Genomic DNA, 23,234 nt, shown 5'->3' with positions numbered 1-23,234 from the left:
ATCATAATACTGGGTGTAGTGAGTTGAAGTGGTAAGTAAATCGGAGCACGAAAAGAGGGGTATGCATGTTTTTGTATCTTGTGAGAACAAGTGGTTGAGTGAAGACAGTGGCTTTTCCATGGTGGTGAGTGCCGCTACTACATACACATTTCCCATCTGAAACCACTTGTAAATCTGGTAACATTATGGGGGGGTTATGTTGGGTGAAACCTTCCCAGTAAAATGGATGCACTGGCAGGCCCCATAATCTGCTGTATAGGCAGAAAATATAAAATGGTTACAGTTGTCTTTACCCTGGTTATTGCATTCACTGTAGTCTTAGAATGTGGGACATTTGTAAAGTGCTAATCAGAAGCAGAGCTCCATCATTCTGTCGCAGCTTGAGTGATCAATGCTCTATGGCTATGTTCATAGCTCCTAACCTTCCATTTCCAAAATGAGGAACACCTCCTCTCATAATGTGCAACAAATGAGTAAAAGATGGCTCACTAACAATTTTAGGAAGCTCGTAGGATGGCTAAAATGTAATATCTTACTTATAGACTAGGTCTTTTAATGGAATAATATGATTCAGTTCTATTTGCCATTGATATCAGTTAAATTGCTAACACAGAATGTGTACCAGACACTTTAAGTGTGGAACTTCGAGGAACATGAACTTTTTATGACCCTAAATGAGGAATATTATAGGTTCATAGGTTGGTACTAGGCTATCGGCCCTTGGGCCTATACAAGCCTAGCCATAACAATTCCCTGGCTATTTCTTCCCACACTATTTACTTCCCTGGACTCCTGTCTAGCAGGGTGACTGATGTGATCCCCAGAGTGAATTTCCTTTCTCCCATCCAATCATCAAGGTTCCTTTTGAAGAGGGCCAAAGAGGCGCTCTGCTTGACATGTATGGGCAGTCTATTCCAGAATCTGGGGAGTCTCTAGGTGAGGAACCTATCCCTCCAGCATGTTTTGTTTATTGTGATGACAAGATTTATATCCCAGAAGCGTGTGGCTCTGAGGGACTGGGATTTCTTTAAATGTAGCATGTCCAACAGCTCTGGGTTTGACATGGCCTTGTATGTTAAGTAGAGATCGCCTCTGAGTAGATGATATGTGACAGAGTATAGCTGGAGTTTTTTTAAGGCGGTCAGCATAGGGCATCTGCTTTAGGCCTGTGATTCTTTTAGTGAGGTGTTTCTGAGGCCTTTCCAGTTGTTGCAGATGTCTTGGGAGGTACATACCAAATGGGGCATTCTATTATATAATGGGTCTAATGAGGGATGAGTACAATGGGACAATGACCTCCTTTTTTCTGGATGAAAAGCCCTTAGTGATGAGATGTGCTACATAGAAGGATTTTCTGACTGTTGTGGTGATGTGGTTATTGAAGGTAAGACCACTGTCCACCTGTGTCCCTAAGTCTCTTATCACACTTTTGGTGTTTAGTGTACTGCCACCTATGTGGAAATTCACGGGTCCATGTTTTTTCCCAAAGGGGATAACTATACATTTCTTGGCATTGAGCTTGAGCCCATTGCTCTGGCACCAAGCATCTGTTTCTGTAAGGCCCTTTTATAGAGTATCCACATAATTTGGGGATTCAATAATGGCTCCCAGTTTGCAGTCATCTGCGAACTTTGTTAGCCAGAGTCCCTTAGTGTTGGCCTGTACTTCAGAGAAGTAGATGCCAAACAAGAGAGGTCCCAGGACTGATCCCTGAGGTACTCCACTTGTCACTTGTCTGGAGCTGGATTTGGAGTCAGCTACTTTTACAGAGTGGGTTCTGTCAGTAAGCCAGTTGGCAACCCATCAAGTGATGTAGGGATTAATGCCCAGCTTAGTAAGTTTATCTATGATTCCTGAGTGGGGGATGGTGTCAAAGGCCTTGGTGAGGTCCAGACAGGCTGAGTGGACTGCCTTACCCTCGTCCACAGCTCTGGAGACTGATTTGAAGAAGTCAGTTAGGTTCAGGAGACAAGATCGGTCCTTCACAAATGCAAACTGGGTGGGGTCCAGTGTTTTAAGGTTGCCAATGTCTGTGTTTATAAGTTCCATGATAATACGTTCCATGGCCTTGAACATCAGGCTCATCAGACTGATGGGGGGGGGTAGTTCCAGGGATCCAAGGTGGATCGCCTCTTGTGGAGTGGGATAACTGTAGCTGTGCGCCACTCAGTGGGCATGAAGCCTGAGGTGAGGGCATGATTAAACATAACACTTTGGTAAGGTGCCAGTTAATTTTGTAGTTCATGTAGTACACAGCTTGGGATGTCATCTGGTCTCATGGCTGCTGTATTCTTAGTTTGGAGAGTGTGTTTTTTTACCTGTGTGGCCATTATTACCAGAATTTGGCAATCTTCCAGTATTGAGATGGGCCATTTAAGGGGTGAGAGGGGGGTGAGGTTTGCACTGAATTGATCTGCCAGGATATTGACAATATCCTTGGGATCAGTATATTTAATGCCATTCTGTTGTAGCTCAGAGCAGATCTGAGCATTGCCATTTAGATTCTTGACATAGTTATGGAATGCCTTGTAGTTGTCTTTGGAATCTTTGTCAATTTTATTTTCATAACTAGCTTTGGAGGATTTTATGAGGGAATCTCAGCTTCTTACTGAGGCTGGTAAGGGAGTTTTTTGCATCCTGGGATTTTCCTCTTTTCTGCAACAGTTTCTTCTTTTTGTTGTAAAGTTTGTTTATGGCAGGGGACCACCAGATTGGCTTCCTTTTTTGGAGGAGAGCATCTTGGTTCTATTTGGGATGGCACGATTCATGCATGAATGGATGTGCTCATACAGTGCCTTAGTGTAGGACTCAGCAGTCGAACTTTCAGTTCCCATCTGCATGGGTGTCATGAAGTTTGCAACTTCTGACTTGAGTAGCATGAAGTTGGCTTTGGAGAAGTTTTTTATGGAGGTTTCCTTACTGGGGGGTGGGGATGGGATGTGGATGTTAAGGGTGATTAGTTTATGGTCTGACCTGACCAACGAGGGGGTGACCATAGGTGTGGAACCGATTTCATATGTTGGTAATGACCAGGTCTAGGATATTGGAGCCCCTGGTGGGACTATGGATTAGTTGATCCCAGGGCATTGGAATTTATGAATTCCAAGAACCGTTGGGCAAAGGTATTGGCACATGAGTAGTTTTCCCAGTTCATGGCAGGGTAGTTTGAAATCACCCAGTATTAGGGTGTTTGGTTGTATATTAATATTTTCCAGTATGTTTAGAAAGGTGTAGTGAGAATCTTGGGGCATGGTGGGGGATCTGTAGCAAGCTACAATTTGGATTGCAGTTTTACCTAATGTTAGTTGCACCTGGAGAATTTCAGATGCATTGTGTTGGGCAACTAACCTGGTGGTGTGAATATCCTTGGTGAATATGGACACTCCTCCACCTTTAGTGTTTCGATTCTGGTTTGGTGGCTGAAAAGTGTGGTAAGAGTTGCAGCCTGGTACTGCAGGGGTGCTTTCTGCAGCCTTGAACCAGGTCTCAGTTACTGCACAGATATTGATGTTCTCCATTTTTAGGAGTGCCTCGAGGGAGTGCATTTTGAGGTTTAGACTTCTAGCATTGAGTAGCATTACCTTCAGATTTTGCATGCTTGTACTCATTACGATGGTGGTTTTGTCCTTTAAACTTTGCTTAAAAAAGGCACTATAGGGGTGGCAAGAGCTTTAGCCAGTAACCTGAATCCCAGGGGCGACAGGTGCAGACCATCTCTGGCAAAGCATCATGGTCTGTCGATCATGTCATCCCAGGCAGACAGATACTGGATCCCCTTTGAATGACACCAGAAGCTTAGACAATTGTTGAAGTCAATCATTTTGTCCTTATATTGTGGTATCATTCTGGGCAAAGGCAGGATGCTACTTAGGGCTAGGGTCATACCTGCCTGGGCCACATAATCCGAGAGCTCTTCCATGTCTCTTTTCATGTAGTCCAGGGAGGTACATCTCAACTCATTCACTCCAACATGGACAATGACAGAGTTATATTTGTACTTGTTGTGGAGTAACTTGAGTGCATGAGTTATGTAGTGGATCCTGGCACCCGACAGGCAGCTCACTGTAATTTTCTCCCTGTTCAGCCTGGTGAGTGGGACATCAGTGTGCCTGACTATAGAGTCACCTATGACTAAAGTGTTAGGTACATTGTCTTCCCTTAGGGGCTGTTGCTGGGTGGCACACTGGTGTTGTGAGCTATGTGACACTTTGGTTGTGATTGGTGTTTGTTTGCGTTTCAGCTTCAGAGGTCCTTGTTGCTTGGGAAGGTTACTGTTAAGGGCCTTCACATATGTGGGTTTAGTGTTGCTATGTGTGGGTGTTGATGGTGTGGGTTTAGAAGGGCTATTTGTTGCTTGAGGTATAGTGCGGGTGTTAACCTTCTCCTCTTGATTGTCTAGCACAATCTTGGGTGGAGAGATTTGCTTCCAGTTTGGCTATCTAAGTGCATCTCTCACAGGTTGTAGTGTTGGGTGGTAGGAGGAGAGGGTTGTCTGTGTACTTGAGACAATTGCTCCATTGCCCCAGTATGCCCAGATTCACCAAGTGGACAGGAGAATCAACGGAAGCTGACCCTTGGACATGCATGGTTTTGTGCTTTTTTTTTAAAAGTACAGGAGCTGTTTTCCCTTACCTTAGCAAGGTACTTTGTAATTATAGGCTGTTTAGTGCCTATGATTAATTTTTCCTTATTAATAAGGAGAGTTGAGTGCTTGTATCAGTTTAAGGCTTCCTAGTGCTTTCCAGCAGGTATTAGAGCGTTAGTTACAGGGATGCTTAAAGGTAAGATGAAAAAAATGGTTTATCCTAAACACTGCAGTGTGCACTAGAGAAGTTAGATGTGAAAGTAGGTAACTTAAGTTTTACCTGTCTAAAAAGTTAAGTTTTAGTGGAGAGCCACTATTTTTAAAACAGCAAGATAGACTGAAAGGAGGCGATCACTTCTGTATTCCGGTACTATGGAATACAGTAGAATGGCCAATAAATTTAAATAGTTGAAGGGGAGTGATTTCACAAAATGATAATTTTGTTTTTACTCACACAAGCCAGTGAAAGCAGAGAGGAAATAAGATGTATAGTCAAATTAACATAAGAGGCAGGCAACTAGAAAGACAGTGGTATTTAAGAACACAACAGTGACAGGGTAGGGGGTTGGGGAAAAATTTCTGCCTGACTCACAAGAGACAGAGCTGTGGTGTCTTTTGAAGTTTTAATATGCAGTTAAAAGCAGAACACAAGCAGAACACAAGGTAAAGAAAATAAATCACAGCACTCAAAATATAAAAAGGCAATAAACTAATACAAAATACAACAAATAAAAAGCAAACCAACCTTTCCCTCACAGCAAAGTGAAGCAGAGTCTGGGTGAGCCTTTCCAATAAAGCTCTGAAAAGTTTTATTTTACCCCTTAAATAGAAGGTTTCGTTCCTAGCTCCACCCCCACGGTTCACAAATGATTAACCTTAAGTGACCCCTCCTATCTTACGTATGAGTCCTTAATTGATCAGTTCTAATTTCTGCCTGACTCACAAGAGACAGAGCTGTGGTGTCTTTTGAAGTTTTAATATGCAGTTAAAAGCAGAACACAAGCAAAATGCAAGGTAAAGAAAACAAATCACAGCACTCAGAATATAAAAAGGCAATAAACAGGTACACCTAAAACATCTGTGAATGTATTACCAACTGAAAAGGAAAAGAAGCAAGGAGAAATAACTGAACTAACAGATGTTTTACAAGTGGTAAAGAGGAAAAACACAGTTGTTGTTCAAGCAGAAATACATGCTCCAGACTATGATTCACTAGCTGCTAAACCTAAAGGAACAGCAATGTCTGACTCGTTTTTTTTTTTTTTCCATGCTCCCACTACCCATAAAAGAAAGAATAAAACACAACAGGCATAGCTCTCTCAGCAGAGGAAGCAAGAGGAGAAAGATGTCAACTTAGAATGTAACCAGAATCAATTGCTGTACAACTTAGCAAACTATGTCCTTAATGAAGGTGAACTTAGACTGCTGAATAAAGGACTATCATTTGTTCCTGCAGCACCTTCTAAACTGAGTGATGTCATATTCGACCTTAGACTGTTTGCTAGAAATACATTACTCAAACTTCTGTATAAGGAAGATGGGCATGGCATATCCAATACTTTGAGAAAACCCAGTTCATTTATACCTCCAGCCCATCCTGTAATGGATGTATTCTTGAATGTATGTGAAAGAGAACTTTCTGAATATATGAACTTACAACATTCACAGAGTTTTTATATCTTAACAAAGGAAGAAAGACAAGCTCTTCCTGAATTAATGGCCAATAAGGAACTGATTGTTTGACCAGCAGACAAGGGAAGCACAGTTGTTATTCTCAATTATGAGTGGTACACATTACGAATGGAAGAGATGCTTTGCTCAGTCTCTACCTATGAAGTGATAGAAAAGGAAATGGCAAAGGATATAAAAAGACATACAAAGAATACTTTGGAAGACCTCTATGCTATGCAAATCATTACCAACGAGTTGCATCAGTATTTGTTAGTAGAACATTCAGTGATTCCTGACATTAATGGACTACCAAAGATACACAAGGATCAACACGATCCCACATTGAGACCAGTAGTGGCAGGTAGTGGGTGGTCTACCGAGCCAATGTCAATATGGGTAGAGAAGGAATTGAAACCAGCTCTATGCAAAGCACCAGCTGTGCTTAAAGATACACCTCAATTTTTGAATGTGCTATTTGAGTCTATGGATGCAAACAGGACTACAGCTAGTTTTTTATTTGTAACCCTTAACGTCAACAACTTGTTTAACATTATTCCTAATGCACATGGTATACAAGCAGTTAAACATTTCTTGAGTAAGCACAACATCCATGTTGACTGTATGATGCATAGAATCTGCCTGCTACTACAACTGGTTCTGGAAAATAACATCTTTATGTTTCAAGAGAAGAATTACAGGCAGTGGTGGGGTGTTGCCATGGGAATACCCTGTGCCAATTCTTATGCAAACATAGTACTTGGGCTTTGGAAGCAGAACATAGTGTTACTACCAAGAAACTATGGACAGTCAAGATAATCTTCTACCGTAGGTTTGTGGATGATGTCTTTTTTCTTTGGAAAGGCGATATAATGGAACCTAGACAGTTTGTCTCATATTTGGAAAGTACCACCAGTTTTCTATGCTTTACCCTGAATTACTCAGATAAAAAGATTGAATTTCTGGATGTTCAGGTTTTTTTACATGAGAATGGTGAAATGGGGATCACACTATACAGGAAAACGTGTTGGAAAAATACATTGCTTAGTTACGACAGCATGCATCCGTGACATACATTCTCTAATATAACAAAAGGACAAGCACTGAGAACATCCAGACTAATCAGAGATGATTCATAATTTCATAGTGAGTTAGAATTGTTATCTGACAACTTTAAACAACGTGGCTATAATAAACAGTAAGTGACATTGTATGTGATGTCAAAAAGATGAGGAGAACACAAGGCAAAGCATGGTTTAGTAATAAAGGCATGGCACTGGAAACAGTGAGCAATGAAAACAAGGAGTTGAATGTTAGAGTGCCAGTGAAATACAGCAGTGATATAAAAGGCATCTGCAATATTGTGAGAAATAACTGGAAACTTTTAGCCAACAGTGATGAACTTAAGCTGATAGTGGTCAACTTTCCTATGTTTTTGTATAAAAAAAAAAAAATCTTAAGCAACTTTTACACAAAACAACTACCAGCTTCAATACAAAGCTGCCTGCAAGTGAAAGGGTCGGGACTTATTGTTGTCGGCGATGCAAGGCTTGTAAAGAAATATCTAAAAACAACACTTTCATACACCCGATTCCAGGAGTAAGATACCAACCTAAATCCATGCCGATTGTTGCGCTTGCAATGTGATATATCTTGCGAAATGTGGATCCTGTACATCTTGCGAAATGTGGATCCTGTACTTCGTTTTATGTGGGTAAAATGAACAGAAGATTAAAAGATGGCATACTATAGCACCTAAGGAACATTAGACTTAGTAAAAATACCAGTGCTTTATATCAGCACAAGTTAAATAAACCTGAACATAACTTTACTTTCATGGTACTACAGTTATGTGAACCAGATAAAAGAGGGAGCAATATACGTAATCGAACAGAAGTGGTAGAAGCTCATTGGATAGCAGATTTTCAAGCTGATAAACCCCCAGGGTTGAATGGATATCTTCCCCTAAAAGCCATGTTGAGAGAATGCAAGCTCAGGCACAGAAATGGTTAACTTGCTCTAAGTAAGAGTTCTGAAAAAGAGGAAAGTGGTGTGGTGCAGCTTTGAGTCTGTGATTGGTCAAGTGTTACTTAAAACAGTTAAACACACTTTGTTCTTTGATCTGATAAAGGAATTGTCTAAAAGTGCTTTTTATGCTTTACAATTAAATTTATGGTTTTAGCTGTCTTGATCCTTGTTGGCTTTTTGCTGCTTATATATATATATATATATGTGTGTGTGTATATATATATATATATATATATATATATATATATATATATATATATATATATATGTGTGTGTATATATGTATATATATATATATATATATATATATATATATATATATATATATATATATATATATTGGCCTTACTCAACTTATTACCCATAATACTTGGGTAAATAAAACTTTGACACATGAGAAACTGCTGGATTGGATATACTTATCAATGCTTAAATATAACATACGTATCTACTCTATATCATTTCAACAGTGACTCAAACGTTGGTGTATGCATTAGCCATCTGGAGAATACTGTCCTACTTAAAATAGGAATCAACACTAAAGGATTAAAGCCCTTCCTGCCAAATCCCTAAACTTTCTGCAGATTTGAAAATATATTGAAAATACTGATAAAAAGAATCATTCTCCAAGTATCTTAAAATTGGTTCCTGTTAAGCACTAACTGTCAAAAATTCAAGCTCTTGAAATACTGGCAAAATAGTATGAAAATTTGCTTCATTTTAATTTGCTAGTATTTTGGTTGTTCAGGATCGTAGTATACCAGGGACTGGAAATTTGCCCTATTCCCAGCGAAGTGAGATCTCAGAGTTGGTAAATATAAATTGCAGGGGTAGTGAGGGGTGAGGGGGAGCAAAATATTTTAAGTTTTGCCCTTATTATTTTTTTAATAAATATATTTTTGATGTTTAAGTGCTACAAGCATCTGACACTACTTAAAACAAATTATAACCATAGTTTTTGAATGTATAACATTTATATTTACATTTACTGTTATTTATTTATATGTGTATTTATAATTACTGGTCTGATTTACCAATACTATCATTTTTAACTCACTTGTTTTGCAATGTGTGGTTTATTTTAGGTTCGTCCTTTAATTTTATTTTTTTTATTTGATTTATAGCATGTTGATTTAGATGCGTAGCAGTGTTATTGTGTGTCTTTACAGTATATAATGCATTTTGATTTGATTTAAAGCATGCTGATTTAGATGCATACAGGCAGGAGCGGCCTTAAGTCAACTGGTGTCCTAGGCAAAAGGGCTCCATGGCACCCCCACCACACCACCTAGTGCCCCCATCCTGGTCTACCTACTCCAAATAAATACTGGAAAATTGCCCCTGCTAGAGCGGCGCCCTAGGCGGCCGCCTAGTTGGCCTATGCCTAAAGCCGGCTATGCATACAGGTATTTTTGTGTGTCTTTACAGTATGCAATGCATGCATTTTTTTTATTGGATCAGAGCTAAGTTGAATGGTGACATAGATAATTTAGTGAAACATGTCTGAATGCATATGCAGAATGGCTGGACATGCCCGTTTTCAGGTACACCATTTTATCACTGGGCAGTAATACTTTTTCCTTTTTTCCCTCTCTTTTTTTTAATTCTGATCATGGAGTTTGAATGTACATAGGATGGTCATGGTGCTGGGCAATCGGCTACTGTAATCTGGAACTTGCAGTTTCTGGAATATTATCATTAGCAAATATACAATAAAAGGTGAATGCATGCTATGGTGTGAATGTCAGCATTTTGCACTGAGAAAAAAAACACACCTGATATTGTTTTTCCACTAGTTATACTAATTTGGTGTTTTGAAACAGTAGGCAAATCTGTGCATTACAACTCCAGAGACAAATGATTAAATGTTTGTTAGAAGGGTCCACATACCTAAATCAGTGCCCATTGTCCCACTATTCAATCAAACAGCTATCCCTAACCTCTCCAGTTTTCTTAGCAACCTCTTTTGTGATACTAAGTCAAAGGTTTTGCTAATGTCTATATAGACTATGGTACTCCCCCTTTTGTAATTCAGTCAGAAAACTGGACCAGGCTTCACTGACAGTGCCTTGTGAACTTGAATCCATCTTGGTTACTATCCTGATGATTGTGATCCTCTAGAAGTGCTGGCTGGCCTTCCCCCTCAGTATTCCATCCATGGCTTTTAGTGCTACTTTTATAAAGCCAACAGGCCTTCAGCTTCCCAGACCTTTTTACCAATCTGAACCACAATTACAGTCCTCCAGCACTTCTGCATTAACCTATAAGCCGTTGATGATTTTCATCAGGAGGTCTTCGCACACAGTATCCAGAATTCTGTGGACTCTGTGAGACAGCCAGTCTTGTCCTTGTTTTTCATCATCCCAAAGACTAGCTTGTTCCCTGCAACCCCCACCGACTTTATGTCTCATGTTACAGAGGTTTCACATGACTGTTTGACTTGAGGATCAAAACTGGCTTCTGCTTAACTCTACTCTTTCTCTATGGAATTAGAAAACACACAAAGCCATCTTCCTGCAAAAAATAAATAAATAAATAAATAAGACTATAGTATTGTCATGTCTTTCTGATATGGAAAGCTGAGTGCAAGCCAACAAAAGTGGACAACATGAGGATTAATAATACAGTCTTGAAACTTCTGCAGCACCACGTTTGAATCGTTGCCATATAACATTTAACATTCCATCGATAACGGTAATAACTTGTGAATGTTAGAAATGTGAACTGTATAATGGCAGAGTAAATGCTAATGTACAATGCAGAAAAATACTGCAGTAGTATGGAATGCAATCACCTTCAAGAAGTATTTTTTTGGGGCCAGAAGCTAAGCTTTTAATAACCACTGGCTTCTTGACTGCAATGTAGCAGTAAACAATTAAGTTATAGAGTTAAAAGCCCATGGTTCAAATATTTTATGAACTGTAGGTTCAAGTACCATTCACTAAACTGTACACCCCTAGTACTGTTCTACTGCTCCAGTAGTTGTCCAATAACCCCTGTGTGGGCACCTTTGCAGCTACTTCAGTGTCAGATCACCTTCACCCTTCACGCAACTAGTCTGGGTTTTTTCATACAATTTTTTCAATAAAAGTTATATAAAATTCTAATTTCCAGGTATGCAGATGGTTTCAGAGGTTTTGTGCCCTTCATCATCACTTCTACAACATTGCAAATGCCAGCTTTTTCAATAAGGAACCATAATTAATCACAAGTGGCATATTTTGAGTTTTTCTGGATGTGGCAGCTTAGGAATCCCTTCCTCACATTTTTCTGCTACATTGGTTTAAGTAGCTGCTTTTTGAGACTTGTAATCACCTGTGCACAGGTGAATAGATTCCAAGGCTTCCATGACATATGTGCAGACAGAATGAGAACTGCAGATATAATAAAAACAGTCAGCCAGAAAGAGTATAAATCGTCACTATTACAAAATATGTCCCCATTCAGAAATATAAATAAATAAATGAATAAATATGCTCAAAGTAAGTTTTGAACATTAACATTCTATGGAAGGCAATTTCTTTCCAGTGTTTAACTAAGAACTATCAAGATTCCTAAAAGTATAAAACAGTAAGGTGTGAGGTCAAACGGTGGCTACAGTGACAAGTACATCCTTCTGCCCAAGAAAGCAGATTCAGTCACTGAAAATGTTCACAACTACTTTCATTGACTTTAACAAGTGCAGCATTTAAACTGAAGTTTAATTCGTCATCTGCTGTATGTCATTATTGATTAGTGGCCCGCTAAACTGCAACAGTGCAAATGAGCTGCTACGTTCTGTTTACTTACATTTAGTTTTAGCTTTATGGTTGATTTTTATGAGACTGACATACAGTGGGATAATGTAATTTATCCTGCGATCACAAAGTTTCTGTATTTAAAGTTGCAAGGCTGCTTATAAAACCTGTGAAAAAAATACTGACTTTGTTTTTTCATGTTTTTTTGTGAATTCGCTGTGTTCACTGGAACCCTTTAAGTCTGATGCTTTATGTTAAATCTTATCAGCTCCTGAAGTAAGTGAACAATGATGAACTAATACAGATCCAACCAGTCAAAAAAATATATCAAAGAAAACTACAGATAAACATAATTTGCTGGGTATGCTTGCTTTCTTATTTGCAGCAAGATTTTCTTCAATTCACTGTGTATGTTAGAGTCAGTTGAGAATCATCACATTTACATTTCTAGGTCCCCATAATACAATCCTTCATGACCTCCTGAAACTCAGTGATGTTTCATGTGCCATTCCATTTAATTCCTTCTTAAAGAGTCAGTGATTTTAATTAACTCTTCTGTTCGGCATACTCCAAAGTAGACTATGTTTGCACAGAGAGAGCCTTTGGTGGAATAACCCTTGCTGAACCCTTATGTAAAAAAGTGGCAGTACAGTTTTTTTTAAAAACTTACTTCATTATGATTCAACTACAGTAATATAGTGGCACATTGAAGAATATAAATAATAGCAGGTTTTAACAGCAGTGCACACAGCTGCTCTGTAAGCCTAATACAAACCCAGATAAACAGATTAAAATCTTTAAGCACAGTTTCTGTAAAAACGTACATGATTATTCTAACAAGTTACAGTTGCTGCTACTGCAGTGATTAAATCGTAATGGATCAGTGAAGAAGAAAGAATGGTCTCCACACACCTCAAGAAAACTGGTATATTTAAAAAATAAATACTGACCAGAAATAAGAGAATATATATTCCATGATAAAACTTATGCAGTCATGCTCTTCATATTACATTTGTTGGTAAAATGAACCCTGAATCCTTCTTTAGTTACCTACATATATACCAACATATTACATTATTTCTTGTTATGACTATAATCTTTCCTTTCTGGATTTTGTAGACAAAACAGCACTTGTAAAAATGCAAAGAACACTCAGAGAATCTTTGGCAACGTTTTCTTGGAAAAAAACAAACCACAGTTATTATCTGCATCAAAATCTATGCTTCTTTGTTTCTATGAGACATCATTTTAGGTTTGATTCATTCTTCTTCTAAAGTCCCATAAAAGAGCCTTGCTGTTGATGAATAGTTCTGATTTCTGCAACCCAGAATTAACTGTATTAACTTGCCTTACTCATAAACTCTAATGACAAAATAAATTGTATATATTATGAAGTGTGGATGCAGACAGGAAGACAGTGTTTTGTAATAATAGAATCCTAGGGGCGTATCTTGGACAGTGCAGTGGTGCAGAGGTAGCATTGTCCCCTCACAGCAAGAGGTTCTCCGGTTTGATTCTCAGCTGGAGTGCCTTCTGTGCAGAGTCTGCATGTCCTCCCTGTGTTCGTGTGGGTTTCCTCCCACATTTCAAAGACATGTATCTAGAGCGTTTTTCCCCGGGCTGACACTGAAAATTGACTTTGTTTCAAGTAGGACTTTCCTAGTAAACAAATCTTAAATAAATAAATAGAGGGAAGGAGAGTAAATGGAATCTTAAAGCAAAGGGAAGTAAAACTGTATACTCACCTACAAAAATAAATAAATAAAATAAAATGAAGTGAAATACATGGCTTAGCAAGTAATATCACAATAATGTTAAAACGGCTCTATAACCAATAAACAATTTTTAATCAAAACATTATTATTATTTCAATAGTTGTCCATCATGACAGATATGGGCACATGTTAATGGTGTTCCAAAATATAGTCCATTTGAAATAAATTAATTCAGGGGATGTGTTTGTTTCTTCTGCAGACAGCTGAACTCAGAGTTAATTATATCAGTAAAAGAAAAGGGGAATATTCTTATCTGGAATATTTGGGCAGCTTTGATCTCATGCAGCTTCTGGATTATGCTGCAGCAAAATGTTTATGCCACATCAGTGCACAATTCACAAGTGATGTCATTCTCTTTCACATCACAGAACCATTACTTCACTGACAGGTTCAATAAAACTTGGTCCCATTAAAATATCAAAATAAATTAAGCAGCTGATACTCTAAAAACCAGAAAAACTGTACAACTAATAACTGTTATGACTGCATCACAATTTAAAGAGAAAGAAACAGAGGTTTCCAGGCTGGAGACCTAGTTTTGAAAACAAGTTTCAAATGAACAATTTCCAATTTCACTGCAACGCATTTTAGGAAATCTAATAACTATTTCTGAACTTTGTTAACTAAGGCCGTGTGGAATCTAACAAAACTATTTAATATCACCAAGCAGACAGCGACAATGGTGACATGTTTTACTGTATCACAGCTCATAAGTGTGCCTCATGTCCTCTGTCGAATGCCTAATGATGGTCGTGTCAAAAAAAGACAGTTAGTACTTCTGTTTACATGCCATTGCACTTAGATGTATCCATACCATTCCTATGATCACAAAATCTAATGGGCTAACATGTCTTCATACATATATGCTAAATTTAGGTAAGTATGTGAAATGTGTTGAGCTGCTATTACAATTTGCATTAGTTAGATCTTTTTCTGAGTTAGTCTCATGAGACCTAAGACCTATTTTCAATGAAAATCAGACATAATATTCATTCTGTTATCACACACACACAGATATTTCAAGCACTGGCATTAATGCCCTTCTTGCCTGCCAATATACCAAAACACTTGCTCCCATAATAAGTGTCCAGGTTGTTCTTAAATATATCGAAACTAGCACTTGCTTTAATCTAATTCGGTAGTCTGTTCCACACATCAGCTGCTCTCTCTGAGAACCAGTTAGTACACTTTCCTACAGAATCTTCTGCATAGGTTGTCTGATGATTCTCTGCTACTTTTTGATAACACCAAACAGTCCCAGGGCTAGTTGTCTCTAAATGCCCTATACATCTGAATACGATCTCCTCTTAGATATCTATAAGAGACACTGTACAAGTTCAGATATTTTAGTCTTTCATAATAACTTAAATTTTCACATCCATGGATGCTGTTGGTATATTTCCGCTGTACTCTTTCCAGTTTACTCATGCTTATTTCCTTATAAGGTTTCCATATTGCTATTCCATACTCAAGTTTGTGTCTCATGTAACTAATAAATAATGACTTCATCATTTCTGATTTCCTGGACTTTGTAAATCTTTTTATACAACCTATAGTTCTATAACTATCATTAGCCAATTGGGTGATATAATTAGAAAAACTCAGAGCTCGATCTGCCCATATACCCAGGAGTAAAGGGCAGTTTGGAAAGATCATATGTGAATTTCTCCTAATATTTTTGAAATAAGTGCCACAGAAACTGTTGAACCCCGCCTGGGTGATCACTGAATCAGGGAGTTCGGACCTCATCTGGGCTGAGAAATGGTACCTTCATCATGCATCTTCCCATTTATAGTGTACTGCAATGTCATCTGGTTTTGCCACCCATGATCAAGTGTTAAATGCATTGCAATGCAACTTACTGTTCAGACAGTGTAGTTAAACCGCATATCTTTAGTCATTTTATAACTGCAAAGTATGCTTAATTTGTCTCACACTCCTGGTTCCTTTTTTTCCTTGCTTTAATGTTTTTCCAGCTTTGCTTTGTGTTTCTAGTGTATGGCATTTTTATTGATTTACTAGTCCACCCCCCTCACCCCCCCCCACTTTGAAAAGTTTCTTTGTTGGTAGTTTTTCCTTGCTAAAATATCCTTTCAAGATGGTGACAATGCATTGTTTTTTGAAGTCTGTGAGGAAGTAGGGGTCTTAAGTGAATGTATGAGATCCATCTAGCCTGCATTAGCTTTCTTCCTGGTATGGAGCTCATTTGGCACAAGTAGCTAGCAATCTTTTCCTTCACCCTCTCTCTTTCCATATTTATCTATCTATACACACACACACACACACACACACATGTATTTATATACACAAACACATATGTACATACACACACACATATAGATAGATATACAGACAGGGCTAACCATTTGAAATGTCTGGACCAGCTAGTGTGAGGCTAAAAATATGAAGACTGAATGGCTGAAAAAATGAACTTACATATGCCAAGTCCAAAATGGCCATTTCCAGGAATACTCACTTTTCACCTAGGTATGGTGATCTTGGAGTTGGTAATATAAGTTTGGGGTTATGTGGAGGTTTTGCCTTCCACATTGGGGGGTGCAGGGGTGGGATTGTCCCCCTGCAAACATAGATGTTTAAAGGAAAAGATTGATGTTCGAGATTCTCTCTTCCCTGGATTCTCTATCTTCTTTTTTCCAGTCTGTCAGCAGTCAGCATTATGAGTGTCAAATTTTCAATAGGGAGCCATAAATAAATAAACAGATCGATAGATATTTATTTCAGATGGCTGATACATTAATCTTCTGTGGTGAGTAAAACAAAAGGACTAGAAAAAAGATCTAGAAATGTTGGATTATACTTTTTGGCAAAAGAAGCAAATGTGAAACAGGAATCTAGGTATGACCTAGGAGCACAAATGAATGATACTTATTGCACAAGCAAGTAATGATTTACCCACCTTGATTCAAGTGGCATTCATTTTCTTTACCTTAAAAAATTACATAGCATTATCCATAGCAAACAATACAGAACATGAACTAAAACACACATGTATGATTGCAATGTACATCATATATTACATCTTAGACAAAAACTGCAATAAATAAAGTAAAATAATTCAGCACTTAAGATCTTTCTGTTATGTGATCAGAAGTTTACAGTTTCATATACCCTTGATCTTTATAATAGATTCCATACGGAAAAGATTGTTTTAACTTGCAGCAGTTTTGGTTGTTGTTCTTAAGATGGATGCCAGTTTTTACCTTGTAAGTGGCTCCGTCTGCAGCAGTACTGATTACAGGACTTTGCTGAGTGGCATGCATAGCACGATGATATTGATCTCCATCAAATTCTGCAAAAGAAACACATTTGTTGAGTGTTTGCTGGAAGGTTTTTGAATTTATTTTTGTGACAGACAGCTCACTGATACACAAGAACTAGACATGGAAGTGCTTCTGTATATTTAAAGGAAATTTATGAACACTATTTACCACACTTAAATTGAAACCAAAGTTTCCTCTAATGCAAAACTTTTGATCGTTCTTAGCAAATGTTGACTCATGCTTATGCCCTTGACAGTATTGGCAGCTTTTCTGTCAACATGGTATTACTTGCTGTAGGTCTAAGTTTTGACTCACTTTTGAGAATGCGACCCTCCCATGCTTGTCCGACTTTCGGTCTGTAATAAATGCAGTCACATACTACTTTTAGAGCATCACCTCCCTGCAGCTGTTAAGCACCTACCCTCTACTGGAAAATTCCTTCTTTGTTTACCAGGATCCAGAGGCACTAGGGAAGGGTGGTAGCTCTCAAGGATCTTGTTCCATCAACAGGTGTGGGATAAGGAGATGTTTCACTCTACTGCTCATAAGGCTCATCCCCAGCCACCAGAAGTTATGAAACACCTGCTATGTTATGCACCTACATGTGTGCTAGATGGCCTTGTTCTCATTAGCAAGGTTTTACCTGCATCAAATCTTCTGTTACATTGTGTACACATGTAGGCAGGCCCACAAATATCCTTCTTGTAGTAAAAAGTGGATCAACCTCTCCTCTGGGAAATGGAAGTCATTGCTAGCCATTCGCTCTCATAACAAATAAATCCTTTAATTCATAGGCCAATCTTTGATCATCTCATCTCCATCATAGTCTTTATCCTAATGTGCTACTGAGCCAGCAGCAAATACAAACACACAGACATGCAAACATATATCTAAGTAAACACATACACAGTCAGAGACACAGAGTCATAGACAAATAGACACAGACATGCACACACTTACACACACACACACACACACACACACACACACACACACACACACACACACACACGTAACTTTCCAGAACTGACAATGAAGGTTATACAACATGCTATAATACAGAAGGTGCTATATTACAAATATGATGTAATGTGACATTTCAGAAATGCTGCACAATATATTCTGCCCATAGAGACTTGGGGAAGTACCCTGAGGCATTAACATATTCTGACTCATTGAACTTTATTTACGATAGTTTAGATAGCATTTCATCTAAATGGGAGATCTGATCGATATAAAGAAATAAAGTGTAAAATTGTTCTTGTTCATGTTTCTTCAGTCTTCTCTTCTTCTTTGAATCAAAACTCGCCCATCAATGTTAGTTACATTTACTACCTTCCTAGCATTCTCCAACAAGGTGTAAATTCTACAGTTTTAATTATTATCTCTTTAGACTCCTTCATCATGGTACTTACTAGATACATCTTCAATTTTCACCTTATTAGCCTCTTCCATTACAGATGTAACTATATACAGCTTCATTCTTTACCTCACTGGCTTTTCTCAGCAGATTATAATCTCTATACAAAATCATGTTATCTCACTACCTTTATCCTCTTCATAGGTAAGTACTAGGACAGCTGCCCTTGCAGGCCATTTTAAGACTAACAAAGTTCCCTTTCAAATGTGAGAATTAATTCCTGTACCTTTCATCTATGAGATAAATATTTTAACTATTATACCAACCCCAACCCCCAAAGAATAGGCTGACAGGTGAATATTAAGCTAACTGCCCTGAAGGGCCATTTTAAACCTAGCCAATAACCTGAGTTTAGGATCAAACCCTGTATCTTGTGTCTGTGATTTGACCACTTTAACCATTATGCCAAATCCAGCCACCAACATGACAGTAACTCTACACTGTTTCACTTATTACCTCACTGAACTCTTCCAATGAGGTATTATGTATAAAAAACGTGTCCTCTTCCAAAAGAATGTTAACTCCATAAACTTCATTCATTACCTCACTGCCTCTTCCAACAAGGTATAAACTCTTATCAGCCTTAGTTATCTCACTGGCTTCTTTCAACGGGGTATTAACTCTAGGTAATGCATAGAGTGTCACAAATATGCTCTGGAAATGGGAAAACACCAGGCTTACTAAGCACTTTTCTGATGTAAAAAGATGCTTAACATGCACTTGTTAAACATCTCTCATTGCTGTTGAGGTTGAATTGTGTGCTAGCGGCAGCAGCCACCACAGAACAGTGGATGATAATGCAAAGTACTTTGTTAAGTCTTTTTTTTTTCTTTCATTTTGGATGAGGGCTAAAGAAGTGTTTGAACACAAAAGTTCTTTTTGATTCATGGCACTGTTTTGTGGTGGCCTATCTCCAAGTGTATGCATATTACAGCTTTCAAAGCTGTAACTGTTTCACACTCTTCCATTTTTTTCTCTAACTTATGTAGTACATGAGAGCAGGTTAGGCATTATGGATAATTCTTTCTGATCATAACCCTCCCTGTTATGTTCTTGACATGGATGCCAAAAGTGTCACTCTGGATATGAATTTCTTGAAATCCATATCTCCAAAATCAACAAGCAGGTTCTAACTGCAAACCTGACAATAACTCTCTGCACTTTGTTTTTTTATCATTGACCGTACTCAGGTTTAATTTCCAGACCACATCACATCACATGTTCCTCCAGTTTTACTGATTCTGTACTTCTCTTTTTATTTAGACAAATAAAATGAATGATGCATCCTATTTTTCATACTGGTTCCTTCAGTGTAGAATTTCAGATTGTTGTGCCTATGCATTATTACCTTAATTACACACTTGAAGCATCATAAACCACTGGCACCATCCTGTAACACTTCAAAATTCACAGCTTGAATAAATCACCATAACTGTTGTTTAATTTCATTTACTTTCACAACTATTATTTTCAGCATTCCTTTTACTTATTTGGATATTATGTAATTAGAAAACTTAATTCATCTTTGGTGTGAAAAAATGTATGAAGACCTGCATGCCAGAAATGAAATAAAAATAGTTTCACTGTCAGAAACCTGGAATTATTTTACTTCCCAGATTTTTTTACCACATCCACTGTGATACTGCTATCTCAATTCACACAGTACCACACTTTAAAATGGAAACATGTCATCCATGATCACCGAGTGAAATGTTATGGTACGAACCTTTATAAATTCAATAAATAAAAGCTGTGGCAATTCTACATGAAAAGGTGGCTCTTGTGACTTTTAGTATGGTGGAAATGAAACATTAAGATAAATTAGAAAAACATTCTCATGCTTGCAAAGAAGTAGAATTCTTTTTTTACAGGTATTTTGTTTTATTTATCTGGTCTCATTATTGTTGAATTATCACCAGGCTCTTTGTGTTCCACATTTATAGGCCAAGGCACCATCTCCACCCCAACCAAAAAAAGCTGTTGAGAAAGAAAACAATAAGCACAAACAGTCTCTAGATAAATATTTATGAAAGCTGGTTTCAATTCATGACAATCTCTGTCAAATTTTATAGTAAATATTCATTAAGAATGATTTGCAGACAGTGATTGGTTGATACAACAATGTTGCATGCCAGATCTATACAAGTCAATGCTATATCACTATATGTACATGTCATAACATTTGGTTAAGGTAATTATTATTATTATACATTAATGTTTATGACAGGATTTTTTACACATATAGACTTCAAATATAATATATGGTAAGCGGGCTCTAAGGATCCCAACCCCCCTCACCGACATTGCAAATGTAAATTTTCAAAAAAATGCAGGAACACAAATGTGCGCATACAACGCTGAGCACTTGAATCATATTATCATCTACTTCAGCTTTAGTTAATTTGATAAAATTGATAATTTCAGTAGTTCCTCTGAAATCTGCATTCCTTTTGGTATGCACAGGCACACTAACTCAAATTAAGATGGCAGAAGAACCGCAGAAAGGTGCAAGTCCTGAGCCGTCTCTAGAAAGATTACTAGTTAGCTCAAAAACAGTGCAAAAGCTGTATCTACACAGATTAAATTTAACAAACAAACAAAGATAAGCAGATTAGTATGGTTACAATTTTCTTGCCACTGTGTTGATTTGAAGGGTCTGCAGTGGAGGTCTTTTACTTTCTGTTGGCATATACCAACTTTAAACAAGTAATCTCTGTGGTATCCCCGAAGTCTCAGAACAACCCATTAAAGTGTAGTGGGTCCAAAAACAAAACAGTGTATGAAACTTCTCTGTGTGGAAGATTTTCAGTCCATATATTTCTAGTTAATCACTGTATATTAATCAGGTCAGACAATAGTAGTATAAGTAGCAAACGTAAGCTCGTCTTAAGTCAAAACAAAACAAAACAAAAAGTAATAACAGAAAATATATAATTGTACAGCATTACTAAGTATTCGAAAGTAATGCCTGCCTTAATTGGATTACTTTTGAATACTTAGTAATGCTGTACAATTTTATATTTTCTATTATTACTTTTTGTTTTGTTTTGTTTTGACTTAAGATGAGTTTATGTTCGTTACTTATACTACTATTGTCTGATCTGATTAATATGCAGTGAATAACTAGAAATATATGGACTGAAAATCTTCCACACAAAAAAGTTTCTTACACTGTTTCATATACCAACTTTCATGCATTACAGAGGATTTTTTTTAGAAGCTGCATTATTAATTTTAAATGGCTGCTATGATGAATGCTATGATAATGTCATGGGCTGAGGAGGTAACACACTCGGCTCTGATGCTGGGAAGATCAGAAGGTTGTGATTTCTATTCCTACACCAGGTGAATAGATCAATATTCCATCACTGCCACCTTAATGGAGAATAAGGGAGTCACTACACTTCTGAGGTCTCATTCTATGAAAGAAATGTTAAATGTATGTCCCATCTCAGTGGTAGTTCAATTGACTGCTAAAGATCCCATGGCATTTATCAGAGGTACAGACAATTTACTAATGTATAACAAATAACAGATTTTCCTATTCATAGCCACATCAGATCAGTATTTTATATTCATATTATTTATCAGCAGATGATCATTTCCTCCCGCTACAATTTGCCAGACACAAGCAAAAGTGAGTACATCATTCTCTACTTTTAAACCATTTTCTTTAATATTGCATACCTCCATGTGTAATATTATTATAAAGGTTTTCCTATGAATCCATATGAAAACTATTTTGCTTCACTTTGCTGAGCCCCTTATATTCTTTTACATTACGAAGCTTCACCTAAGTATTGTCAAGATTCATCCCATTGAGAAGATGGCTCACTGAGTTTGGCTGGTCAGATACTTAGCCTGACACAACTCCTTCTCAAACATATATAGGAAAGCACAACAATTTTCCAGTACCTCTGTCATTTTCATATAAGTGCAGGTTTGCATTTTAAAAGTATTTATAATTTTGTAATACCATTAACATATAATACTCTTTTTGCCCATACCGTGATCATACTGGGTCATTTTTAAAACAGAGTAGAATCTTAACAAAGTTACAGGTTAGTAACTTTTGTTTATGAAATTTTTATTTAAAATTAAAATATGCTGCATATGGTATTTTAAGAGTGGTTAATGAATTTGCTTATACTTACTATTTTATCTTCTTATCCTGTCTTGAATCAGGCTGTAGGTCTGGTTCGTTTTGTGTGTATTTTATATGTAGGTATAAATGTGTATTTTATTACCAAGATGACCATCTGGATGTGATCCTTTTTCCAGTGGCGGACCAGGTGGGGAAAGCTCCACAGAATGTTGGAAACATACATACAATATAAATTATATAATATGTACCAGTAAAATGTAAACAAAGCAATATTTTCTCCACAATGAAAAACACCACCGATACATGAGATCAGAAAAGTATGCACAACTCATGAAAAAAGATAGCAAAGTCTGCAAAACTAATGTATATAATACTCATATCAACTTAAACCTGAACAGTTATATCTTGTTAAATTGACTATGGCTATGACATCCTAATGACATTTTTTAAATAAAATTAACAATTTGGATACGTATGAGTATGAAGATTCATCACACAGATACTGTTCTCAAGCATGAGTATTTTATAAGATCATTACAACACTGAGATAAAAAAAAGAAAAACTTTTTTTAAGATGGATGGATGGCTGCAGTATATAGCTGTATGGGGGAGGTGGTTCCATACTTCACACATTT

At 37.4% G+C, this 23,234-nt stretch overlaps 1 protein-coding gene across 1 annotated transcript in view; it reads right to left on the bottom strand.

The window, feature by feature from the left end:
• The window catches only part of CCHR14.PART0H10orf90 (chromosome chr14.part0 C10orf90 homolog), a 1,196,109-nt gene extending 1,179,018 nt beyond the window's left edge, over positions 1-17,091 (bottom strand). The window contains exon 1 of the mRNA XM_044056179.1: positions 17,015-17,091. Coding sequence (XP_043912114.1) covers positions 17,015-17,074 — 60 coding nt within the window. The 5' untranslated portion in view covers positions 17,075-17,091. The remainder of the gene's footprint in view (positions 1-17,014) is intronic.
• Positions 17,092-23,234: the final 6,143 nt, after the last annotated feature.

This window comes from Protopterus annectens, chromosome 14.part0, assembly GCF_019279795.1.
Source record: "Protopterus annectens isolate FY-2018-M chromosome 14.part0, PAN1.0, whole genome shotgun sequence".
Lineage (NCBI taxonomy): Eukaryota > Metazoa > Chordata > Ceratodontiformes > Protopteridae > Protopterus > Protopterus annectens.
This window is presented reverse-complemented; position numbering and strand designations above follow the sequence as displayed.